Raw genomic sequence first — 12646 nt, 5'->3', positions numbered from 1 at the left:
AAATGGACAAGTGTTGGTCCTTCGTCATGGGATCTGATACTGAGTGACCACAAATATCACAATTTTCTTTTTTTCTTTTTTTTAGAAAATTTTATTTACATATATAAACAAACATTATAGAGACAACATAGACATACAAAATTAAAATTCACAATCCGGCGAGTGCGTGACAGGTCTGAATTGTAATATTAACTATGTGCATTCTCTATGGCCCATCTTAAATAACTTAATAACAATAAATGCTAATTAATACTATTAATAATAATAAGATTGACAAAAAGTAAATAGAAAAAAATATAGTACTCTTAGTTAATATAGATATCTTAATCTCCTGAAAACATTAAAGCTCATCACCAGTTAATTATCTTTTATCCTTTAACCATTAAGTATGTTATGATGGTTTAACCTTCTTCTTTTTTTCAATCCAACAATAAAATGAATCCCAGCAATTGTAAAATAAGGATTCTTCATTATTTCTTAATTCTAATGTTAGTTTAACCATTTCTGCACAATGTGTAATTTTCTCCAAAATCTGCTATTCTAGCCGCAGTTGTAATGTGGATCACCAAATCTATTGGGATAAAATAGGAAATTGGCTCAATGGAATTTTGGGTATAAAAGTAGAAAACAAACCCCGGAATGTTTTCTTTTAGGAATCATACGCCAATATCTCAACAAAAAACAGTTATATTTGGAAATATCCCAATTTTCTACCTCTCACTTCCATTGCATGATTGATGTGGATTAAATCCAACTACATTCATGGACCTTAATCTCAAAAGACCTCTGAATTTTCAATTCAGAGCTCGCCTTCACTGCTTTTCTCCCCCTTTGGGCCTTTTTTGTTGGTTTCTCATCTACTTTGTCTCACTGTGTCTCTCCAGGCACAAAAATAGACAGCAGAGTCTTTCAACTGGGTACTCTCTTTATGCATGTTGAAAGTTCCATTTTTCTCCCTTTTATTCCCATTGTGAGTAGCTTTGAATCCTTGAGCAGTTTTCTGATATGAATCCAGAAGGTATTTTGGAGGCTGACCAGGAGACTGAATGTACCAGAATAGTACGTATGAGCCACTAAAGTCTGCTTCGTAAGAACAGTGTAGATAAATGGATTCTCCTTCAGTAACAGTCCCAATGCCAGTCATTTGCTTCACAGACTGTCCTGTGCTTCCTCCTGGACAGAAAATAATAGAGAATTCATGGGGTTAGTCGGAGAGGTGGACAAGTAGGTCTTCCCCTTCTTTTCAGAAGCAACTTGGACTTGCTTTCCTCCTATTTTCAGTTCTTATTTTGAGAGCTATCCTGTATAAATTCCTCTCCAGTTTAATATTCTTTCCATCATGCCCAGCACTGGGCTACGAGCCAGAACACTAAATTGCACTCGTCACTGTGGCACTGAGGTAGCCACAGGTGTGCCCAGGTTTCGGCATGCATGGAAGCAAAAAAGCCTCACGGAAACCCAGGGACACCTGTGGCTCCATATGTGATTTTGCTACCTCCACAGGCGCAGAAGCAAAATCTCGCTGGCCCCCCAAGCACTTACAAGCCGCAGTGGCGAGTGCAATTTAGCATTCCAGCTCGTAGTCCACTGCTGGACATGATGGACAGAATATTAAACTGGAGAGGAATTTATACAGGATAGCTCTCGTAGCCCACCGCTGATTCATGTCCATCACCAAACACATTGAACACTCTCTCTTCCCCCGCTTTCTCTCTCTCTCTCTCTCTCTCTCTCTCTCTCTCTCTCTCACTCTCACACACACACACACAGAAGAGAGAGATTTCATTTCAGATAAATACTTTAGTTCTTATAATTTCCAGGACATAATTTATTGCAATTTCTAGGAAAACGTCCAAGGGATTGACTTGATTTGAAGGAATCTAAAGAATTGAAGATATACCCAGCTGAAAACTATAATGTATATTTGTTAGGAAGTAAATACATACTTAGAGCAGAGACGATGATGAAAAAGATCAACCACATTTTTCCAGACTAAGTATTTGAGTACTAAATCCTCCCGAGCAAATCTTTGGAGAACTTCAAGTTGGTGATGTTCGCTGCCAACTTTGCTGCACCAGACACTTAGAAGCTATACATTCTGTCCTTTCAAAGAGGGATTGTCTTCTAACATTTAAATTTAGTGGTAAAAGCAATACAAACCACAGGAAATGGCTCAAAGAGCATATCTGCTAGGGAAGGTCTTGTATATCACTTGATAAGACTAAAGTTATCTCAAGGTTGCCACCATGTGTTTTAAAGTAGCTATTGGAAAACACTTTGGTCGAAGGAAGGGTCCCAGCACTGAAGGGTGATTTTTGAAATTAAAATGTATTTTTGGCCAGGTGAATGGAGGGGGAACTTGTAGGATAAAGAGGAGAGACAAACAGAGAGAAAAATGTTCTTCTTAGGAAATGTGAATTGGAATCATTTTGGAGTATTAATGAATTAAAAATGGAAAGATGAATCCCAGTGTTGAATGGACCACTCCCAATGCTAGAATCTAAATCACATGGAATCTCCTTAGCATGACGATGGACATAAGTAGCTCCAAATGATTAAATAACATTTTTGATTTGCCCCTGTAGGAATCATAGACATGGAGCCACGGTTTTCTGAAGAAAGCTGTTCCAAGCTAGCAAATTCTCTCTCTGGGTGCAAAGCCTCCTGTTCAGAGAACTCTTCACTCTGAGTATGTTCAGAGACCTCTTTTGCTTGGGACTTGCCTTTAATTTTATAGCAAATTTCTTGTGTATACAAGTACAAAAAATTAATTTTACTAATTTAGTTACAATGGATAAATGGTAAATATTTTTACTGAAAGAGTAATAGATGCTTGGAACAAACCTCCAGCAGACGTGGTTGGTAAATCCTCAGTAACTGAATTTAAACATGCCTGGGATAAACAGATATCCATCCTAAGATAAAATACAGGAAATAGTATAAGGGCAGACTAGATGGACCATGAGGTCTTTTTCTGCCGTCAATCTTCTATGTTTCTATGTTTAATATATAACATATGATATACAGGCAGATCATATCAAGATCTGATTGCCAACTAAAAAACTGTTTAATTCTATGTATATATGTCATATGTGTACATACATATTACACACAGGCACAAAATATTATACATTATCTACTTAGCAAGACTTGTCCGAAGAATCATTCATCAGGTAGGTAAATAAAAACTGACTTCTCTATGGGAAGAGAGCTAAGAAATATAAATTGTTTTCATTCCTGAATGGGAATTGCCAGTTAGGGAATTGCTGGAATGTCACCATGGTTGCTATTATGCCTTATTTCATGGTTTGATTCCTAAAAAAAATGAAGAAGAATATTAGATAAAACCTTGGCATTTTTCTTAAAGAAGAAATGACTGTTTGATGTCAGGGTTCTGACGGATGCCCTAATTAAATCACGAGCCTCAAAACCAAGCCTCAAAAGAAATCCAGTCATTTATTAGGAGCTCCATGTCACCACATATCCAAATTAAGCCAACTCTGACCCACAGAATTTACAGTTCTAATTATGAGCCTGTTTCCTCCACACACACACACACAATAGTGTGTCGTCAATCACATTAGCCACCGGAGCAATTTTACAGGCTGTAGAGATCCCTTCCCTCTCGGTTCTGTGGGGTAACCATGGGATACAGCCTTGAGAAAGATATGTCTGGAATGTGTTCCTGCCTTTGGCTGCTTTGTTGCTTCTTTAGTTTTCCCATCCCCCTACCTATGGAAGCTCAAGAGCAGGCCAGGCATGCTTTGCTAGTTGACATTAGACACTGCAACATATTTTCTTTAGTAAAATCTCTCTGGCATTCAGATGTTCATTTTTGTTTGGAGAAAATGTCCCCTTTTCAAAAGGAGAATATTCACAATAATTGTGGATGGTGGACAGATTATATTCATTTTATATTATGTAATGTGGTTTAATATCCTGATATCTCCCATACAAGCAACCACAAGCAAATTAACTGGAACATAAGTTGTGAATGCAAAAGTAGGGAGTCCCTTGCATGACTATAGAGTAAATGCTTACTCCAGTTAGATAACATTTTTCATCATCATTTATTTATTTATTTGTTTATCAAATTTGTATGCCGCCCCTCTCCGCATACTTGGGGCGGCTAACAACAGTAATAAAAAACAGCATATAGTTATTGAGAATGGCTGGGTCCATGGAAAGCTTCTTGAGGCGGGGGTGCATAAGTGCCTCCTTTGTAGGGATCCGGGAAGGACCCCCACCCCAGAGAAGCATTGACAATCTCCTGGACTCAGCTCCGTGTCACCTCCCTGCTGGCCGAAACCAGCCAGGAGGGACACGGATCCAGTAAACAGGTGGCGGAACTCACAGCTCCAATGGTCTTGTCCACTTCATCAGGTGTCACCAGATCGAACTCTTTCCAGAGAGGTGGACAAGTACAGGCCCCAGTCACCTTGACTGACTCGTTGTCAGTCAACTCTGTTTTCCAATTGGAGTCGAGGTCCGCTCGGATTCGAGCGATTTTATCAGCGAAAAATGTGTTAAAATCCTCAGCACTGTAAGGGCTCCCCAACTCCCCCCTGGTAAAGAAGGGAGCGGGTCACCCTAAACAGAGAGGCCGGGTGGGATTCTGCTGATGCAATCAAGGCATTATGATACACGCATCTTGCCACCTTGGGCGCCACTTTGTAGGTCTTAATATGAGCTCTTACAAGTGTTCGATCGGATTCGGACTTACTCTTCCTACATTACTTCTCTAGACGTCTCTTCTGGCATTTCACCTCCCAGAGCTCCTCGTTGAACCATGGAGCTCTATGGGGTCTAGTGCCGCGGAGATGTCGCAATGGCGCAATTCGGTCAAGAGCCTCCATTGCAGCCTTGTTCCAGGTCTCAGCCAGAGACTCTGCCGAGCTGTGGACGAGTGTATCTGGAATAACCCCAAGCGCCTTCTGAAAACCCTCTGGATCCATCAGGTGTCTGGGGCGGAACATCCTAATTGGTTCCGCCTCCCTGCGGGGAAGGATTGGAGCCAGGAGGTCAAGCCGCAGTAGAAAATGGTCCAACCGTGACAAAGGCAATACTTCTAAGCCCCTTAGTCTCAGACCATTACTCAATTGCTCAGAGAGGAATACCATGTCGGGTGCATGCCCCCCCACTCATGAGTCGGACCCTGTACTACTTGGGTCAGGTCTATGGTTGTCATGGTGGCCATGAACTCCTGTGCCAGTCCAGAGGTTTCGCCGAGTGCGGGCAGGTTAAAGTCCCCCAAGACAATAAGTCTGGAGAACCCCACCGCCAACCCGGCTACCTCCTCAAGTAGCACAGGCAGGGCTTATGACACACAGCTGGGAGGCAGGTACGTGAGAAACAAGCCCACCTGAACCCCTAAGTCCAACTTCACCAGGAGGGACTCGCAACCTGTAATCTCTGGAGCAACTAGTCTACGTAGGCCAAGGCTCTCCCTGGCTATAATAGCCACTCCTCCCCCCCTTTCCTGGGGTCGAGGCTGATGCCATATCTGAAACCCGGCTGGGCAGATTTCAGAGAGAGGAACTCCTCCCTCCAGGCCCAGCCAGGTTTCAGTTACACATGCCAGGTTGGCCTCCTCATCCAGGATCAGATCCCTGATGAGGAGAGCTTTATTTACCACATACCTGGCATTGAGTAGCAGCAGCCTGAACCCAAGGCCAGAATTACACTCATCACCAGTGCCCAGGGTTGGGTTCACAGAGCTGGAACAAGGGATCATTATTAAGCACTGATCCCTCGTTCCCCTGGAATGGCTAGCTCTGTGGCCCCCACCATATCTAACTCTTCTTGGGATCAGACATCAAATGATATCAGCTAATCCAGTTTCCTACATTTCACTTCCATTGCAATGTTGATCTGGATAATGTCCAACTATGTTCATGGACCTTAATCCCTTAATCTATTGGAATTTTCAAATCAGAGCTCACCTTCTCTGCTTTCCTCTCACTTTGAGCCTTTTTAGTTGGCTTAGTATATACTTTGTCTCACTGTGGCTCTCTGAAGGCACAAAAGTAAACAGCAGAATCTTCCAATTGGATGTTTGCTTTCCCTATGTTGAAAGTTCCCTTTTTCTTGCTTTCATCAGGATTGTGAGTAGCTTCAAATCCTTCAGCTGTTTTCAGATATGAATCCAGAAGGAATTTGGGTGATTGACCAGGAGACTGAATGTACCAGAATGGATAATGTGTGCCAGCAAAACTTGCTTCATAAGTACAATGGAGATCAACAGATTGTCCTTCAGTAACAGTCAAAATGCCAGCTGTTTGCTTTACCGATTGTCCTGTGCTTCCTCCTGGAGAAAAAATAATAGAGAATTCATGAGGTAAGTTGGAAAATGGACAAGTAGGTCCTTCTCCAGAAGCAACCTTGGACTTTCTTGGACATTCTTGCTATTTTTGGTTGTAATTATGAGCGCTACCCTTATAAATTCCTTCCTAGCAATTTTTCCCATAGGAATCAACGTAAAAGCAAATAATGCATGCAAACCCATTAGGAAAGAAATAAAAGCTCAGAATTTGGGTGGGAGGAGGAGGAAGAATAATAGGAGGAAGACAGTTGCTGCCCAGAGCAAAGGGGGCATTTCTTTTCTCTGGGCGCTGGCAGAGGTTTATTCTCTCTCCAAGCGCCCAGAGAAAGGAAAATGCTTTGTTTGCTCTGGCAGCCCAGAAAAGCCCCAAGATGGCCAGGATTAAAGGAGGAATGGAAAAAATTCCTGGGAAATTTTTCTGGGCTCGGATTCTTAAGTAGAAAATGGTTCTTAAGAAGAGGCAAAAAAATATTGAACACCCGGTTCTTATCTAGAAAAGTTCTTAAATAGAGGCGTTCTTAAATAGAGGTACCACTGTACTCTACTATTGCTAGGAAGTAAATACATACTTAGAAGTGAGGCTGTGATGATGATGAAGAACAGGCACATTGTTTTTCCAATTAAGAATTTGGTTCCTAAACCATCCCAAAATAATCTTTGGAGAACTTCAAATTGGCGTAGTCACCTTCAGATGTTTCCTGCCAACTTTGCCGAAGCATACACTCAGAAGCTATACATTCTTTCTTTTCACAAAGGAATTGTCTTCTTTCATGTAAATTTGGTGGTTTAAAGCAAGCCAAGCCACAGGAAATGGTTCAAAGAGCTTATCTCTTGCAGAGAGTCATGTGTACCTCCTGGTAAGACTCAAATTATCTCAAGGTTGCCACCATGTGTTTTAAAGTAGAAGTTAGAAAACAGTTTAGTCTAAGGAAAATATCCCAGTATTGAAGATGATTTTTGAAAGAACAATGTACTATTGGCCAGGTAAATGGGGAGGGGAACTTGGAGGATAAATAGGAAAGAGAGAACATTGCAGTGGTTGCCGATCAGTTTCCGGTCACAATTCAAAGTGTTGGTAATGACCTATAAAGCCCTACATGGTATTGTACCAGAATACCTCCGGGACCGCCTTCTGCCACACGAATCCCAGCAGCCAGTCAGGTCTCACAGAGTTGGCCTTCTCTGGGTCCCGTCGACTAAACAATGCTGTTTGGCAGGATCCAGGGGAAGAGCCTTCCCTGTGGTGGTCCCGGCCCTCTGTAATCAACTCCCCCCGGAGATTCAAATTGCCCCTACCCTTCCCGCCTTCCGCAAGATGTTGAATACTTATCTATGTTGCCAGGCATGGAGGGAATAACTATCTCTCCCCCCCACACACCTTTTTTTTCCTGACTGTAATATATGAGAATGGTGTAATTGTGCAGTAATGATTGCTTTTAATATCTATGGGTTTTAAATCTCGTTTTTTAACTCTATTGGATTTGTATTTTATGTATTGTATTGTTGTTGTTGTGAGCCACCCTGAGTCTTCAGAGAGGGGCAGCATACAAATCTAATAAATCTAATCTAATCTAATTTCATGGGATAGGAAAATTATGCAGAAGGAAAAAACATTATTTCATGTCCCCGAAAGATTCTGCAGATGTAATCATACATAGAGGATGATGAATCATGGAGCAAAGATTAATATTTGATCCTAAATCAGAGTTGGGTTCCTAGCAGTTCAGACCGGTACTATAGAACCAGTAGTAACTTTGTGGCCTAGATTGCTAGAACAGACAGCAACCTGGCCTGTCACGTTCTGAGCCGCCATTTTGTTTTTGCTTCTGTATATGCGCAGAAGCTTCCAGAACCCACCCTTATCCTTACTCTACCATGCCACAGTGATTCAAAATAGTATCTTCCTTTCATCATATCTGGATTCACATGGGAAATTAAGAGGCAGATTCCTCTGGAGATGTGATCCAAAGCTTCTATGAAAGATCACTCCTTGAAACTATTCAGATTTATGATGTAATGTGCAGAAAAGGCTTTAAAATACTAGGTAAAACCTTTTTTAAAAAATCAGAGTGGATAAAATGTCCCTCTTAAGTCTATTGAAACTTGATTCTCCTGTTTGTGGACCTAGAATCTCCACTGAGAAGTTGTAAAAAGACATTTATTTTGACATATAATTAATAGATGTCTCTATTGTTGCTTTTCTTGTCCCAGCTTGAAAAGCAGAACAATTTCTCCTTGTTGATGATTTTGACTTCTTATTCCAAAGAATATTTGGGTATGTAAAAATGTGGAAATATATTATTTGGGTTCTTTCTGTAGCTTAGCATAAAACCAAGATTATCCAGGGAGAAGGGAATTTACCAAATATTCATTTGATGTCTACAAACCACAATCAATGTTGATGGCTACAAACCATCCATCTTGTTGTCATTTTGATGTTGGTTTTCAACATTTCTTATTTGTTGAATGTTGTAATGTTCTATCTTGCATTCATAATGGCTTATCCATTCAGTCCTCTTCATTTTCTTTCTCTCAATAACCCATCTGCATTGTGTATCCAGGTGAGTTTCCATCTGAAAATGTTCTCCCAATGTTCTTAACATCTTCCATCACACTCAGTATTTTGTCTATCAATATTTTCCATTTACAGAAGATGCAAAATCTAGAAAGATGGATAGTTCTTTAAATGATGTACGTCAATGAAGTAAGTCTTGGCAATGCTAAATATCCTAGTATATTTTGTGTGGTGCAATCACAATAGTAATGCATGAAAGTGGTGTTTAGAAATGTAGCTAAAGACTGACAGTGAAGATTCCATATTTTCCCTTTTTATAGGAGAACATGAATTTGACCAACTGTACAAGAGTGGTAGAATTTTTCTTGGTTGGATTGCCAAGTGTGGGGAGAATGGAAAGTGTGATGCATACAGGCATCTTTCTGCTCTACCTCTTGTGTCTGATGGGCAACGGGCTCATCATTGTGATGGTAATTTTGGACCACCATCTCCAGAAGCCCATGTATTTCTTCCTTAGCAACCTTTCTTGCATTGACATTGGACACACCACAGCCTTTATTCCTAAACTGCTGGTCAATTATGTCTCTGCAAAGAATTCCATCTGTTTCTATTGTTGCATAACACAACTATACTTTTACTTCCTCTTTGGGGTCACAGAATTTTTTATCATGACTTTGATATCCTTGGATAGGTATCTAGCCATCTGCTATCCCCTGAGGTATGGTACAATCATGACTTCTGGGGTCTGCCTTAAACTAGCAATAGGTGCCTGGTTGGGAGGTTTTTTCTCCATTCTTTATCAGATAGTGATGATAGCAGACTTACCCTACTGTACGTCCAACATCATCAACCATTTCTACTGCGATGTGGGACCTGTGCTGAAGATTGCAGGAGGAGATATACAAATCATTGAAGTACTAGGCTTCCTAATTACGGTGGTTGTGATCATGTCCTCCCTGCTTTTCACCGTCATTTCTTACCTCTTCATCATTTCCACCATCCTCCGAATGCCTTCAACCACCAGGCAGCAGAGGGCTTTCTCTACCTGTGCTTCTCATCTGGTTGTGGTCTGCATTTTATACGGGTCAGTCTTTTTTGTCTATTTAAGACCTACAGTCAAGAACTCTTCTTTTAGTAGGTTGAAATCTGTCTCCATACTGTATACCATGGTTGCCCCGGTGCTAAATCCTTTCATTTACACCATTAGGAACAATGAAGTCAAGGAGGCCGTGAGGAAAGTTTTAGAAAAAAAGACTCCAGGTACCTCAACATCTCATGGCTTAAGCTTTTGTTGAGACGTGATGCCAAATGTTTTTGTTGTCCTATGAAAAATAACAAGGTTTGGGACCTCAGAATCTATTTATTTATTTATTAATAGGCAGGAAATCTTACATCACCCCGGCCAAATGACAGTCCAATCTCCTCTTGAAAGTGTCCAGAGTTGGGGAGTTCACAACCTCTACTGGCAGGCCGTTCCACTGGTTCATCGCTCTGACCGTCAGGAAGTTCTTCCTTATTTCCAGGTTCAATCGTCTTCAAAGCTATTGTGCAGATATTCTGAAACAAGCCCACCTTAATAAAGATATGGAAAGCAGTATACTACTGGCAGGTTTGCCATTGGACTTTTGTTGTTGTTGTTGTTATTATTTTAATGTGCAATTTTGTGATGAGCCCATGGCAAAAGGATTGTTGGGAAGCTTCTGTAGTCTAGGCAACTTTAAAACTTGTGAAGCTCAATTCCCAGAATTTCTCAGTCAGCATGAAATTGATGGGAGTTAAAGCCCATCAAATCTCATGCAATAGCCTTTGTTTACAAGTGATGGAATATTATTCTGATGTCCTCTCAGAAGTATCCAGCTTAAGAGCTTCAGAATCCATCTCAAAGCTATTGTGCAGATAGTCTTAATAAGTCCACCTTCAAAAAAGATGTAGGGAGAAAACTATGGGTAAACTGGTAGGTTATAAATGACTATGGGGGCTCTCAGTACTCCAGGTCATGGTTGTCCCAAAAATGCTTTTTCAAGGGTCAACTAGACTTTCTTTGCTTTTCCTTGAAGATACTTTGCTTCTCATTTTGCTTCTCATTCAAGTAACTTCTTCAGCTTTTGAGAAGCAACACTTCCATTGCCTCTTGAAAAAAGTACTTTCAGTGGGTTGTTGTTATTATTGTTGTTATTATTGTTGTTGTTATTATTATTATTGTTGTTGTTGTTGTTGTCTTAATGTGCAACTGTGTGGTGATCACGGGATAAAAAGATTGTTGGGAAGCTCCTGTGATTTTTTTTTTATTTAGCATATGATGAGAACACAACAAAAGAGAGGTAAACATGAATACAAGTTTCTCCTTAATTCCAGGTAGCTTCTCTCCCTGATTAGTTTCCATCGTTTGCTTCTTCTCTTGCCCTCTGGTGCTTTAGGTTCATATGCATTTGTGATCTTTCACTGTAAGGCATAACACTAACTGTTGTGGTTCAGTCTGGGACCCCTCCGGGAATGGCTGACCTTCTGTCGGTTTCCAGCTCAGAGGGAGAGGCTGAGGAACAGGAGGTGCAGACTGATGAGGAAGAGGAATCCCAGGCTGAAGAAGAAGGACAGCCAGAGTCCCACCAGGGGGAGCTCTCCCCAGCAAGCAGCCTGGATTCCTTAGGGGAAAATGCTCAAGACATCATAGATATGCGACAAAGGAGAGCTAATCAGAGACGGACTCAATTGGCTAAGTATTTCCAGCATTAGAGGTCACAGCTGGGTTTGGGTGTGGTGCTCTTGGGAAAGGATAAAAGGCGGACCCACCCTTCCTGGCTTGTGGAGTTTTATCTTGGAGATTCGTGAGACCTGTCTGTGAACTTTGGTGGCTTACAATCCTGGTTTGTGCCTTGGACTATTGAAACCTTGGGGGGGGGTGCCAGCAAGAAGCTTGTGGTATTGACTGGACATCAGGACCCTGCTGTAACGTATTATAGCTTGTCTGTTGTGAAGACAGGTTTTCCTTTGTGCTTATTTTTTCCAGCTATAAAATACTTTTGGCTTTTACCAGAGTGTCTGGCTGTTTTTTCAGTTGGTGTTGAGGTCTGGGAAAACCCAGACAGAACACTAACAATGTTATTGCATGGGCATTAGCCACCTAAGAATCACAGTTTTGGAAGATAGTTCATTCTGGATTAAAGATATATTTTTGAATAGACTGTAATATTTGTTTAGGATAATCAGAATTGCAGAAAAAAACAATTACTGCCAATCTGCCTTCCATTGAGGACCTGTATACTGCACAAGTCAAAAGACCCCCTCACATCGTGGACATAAATTGTTTCAACTCCTACTCTTAAAAGATGCTATAGAGCACTGCACAACAAGAGCATCAGACACAAGAACAGTTTCTTCCCAAACGTCATCACTCTGCTAAACAAATAATCCCCTCAACACTGTCAAACTATTCACTAAGGCTGCATTACTATTACTATTAATCTTCTCATTGTTCCTATCACCCATCTTCTCCCACTTATGACTGTATGACTATAATTTATTTCTTGTATCCTTATGATTTATATTAATATTGATTTGTTCCTGATTGCTTATTTGTACCTTATGGCGATCATTAAGTGTTGTACCTCATGATTCTTGACAAATGTATCTTTTTTTTAATGTACACTGAGAACATCTGCACCAAAGACAAATTTCTTGTGTGTCCGATCACACTTGGCCAATAAAGAATTCTATTCTATTCTATTTAGTATCTGGATTACCTAATCTATTGAAGAATGGAGTCATGGCCATTTTGATGAAGAAATGACAGCCTATTATGTTTTAGTTAA

At 40.8% G+C, this 12646-nt stretch overlaps 1 protein-coding gene and 1 gene segment (V, D, J or C); one reads left to right on the top strand and one right to left on the bottom strand.

The window, feature by feature from the left end:
- Positions 1-419: 419 nt before the first annotated feature.
- On the bottom strand, positions 420-7017 carry LOC139154272 (T cell receptor alpha variable 8-3-like). The segment is given in 4 exon segments: positions 420-467; positions 747-768; positions 6004-6307; positions 6892-7017. Coding segments are annotated over 4 exon segments (414 nt in total).
- Positions 7018-9163: 2146 nt separating this feature from the next.
- On the top strand, positions 9164-10132 carry LOC139154271 (olfactory receptor 6X1-like). Its single transcript, XM_070728699.1, has one exon. It carries the CDS (start codon positions 9164-9166, stop codon positions 10130-10132), a length of 969 nt encoding a protein of 322 aa, XP_070584800.1.
- Positions 10133-12646: the final 2514 nt, after the last annotated feature.

The sequence above is a fragment of the Erythrolamprus reginae genome, chromosome Z (assembly GCF_031021105.1).
Source record: "Erythrolamprus reginae isolate rEryReg1 chromosome Z, rEryReg1.hap1, whole genome shotgun sequence".
Lineage (NCBI taxonomy): Eukaryota > Metazoa > Chordata > Lepidosauria > Squamata > Dipsadidae > Erythrolamprus > Erythrolamprus reginae.
This window is presented reverse-complemented; position numbering and strand designations above follow the sequence as displayed.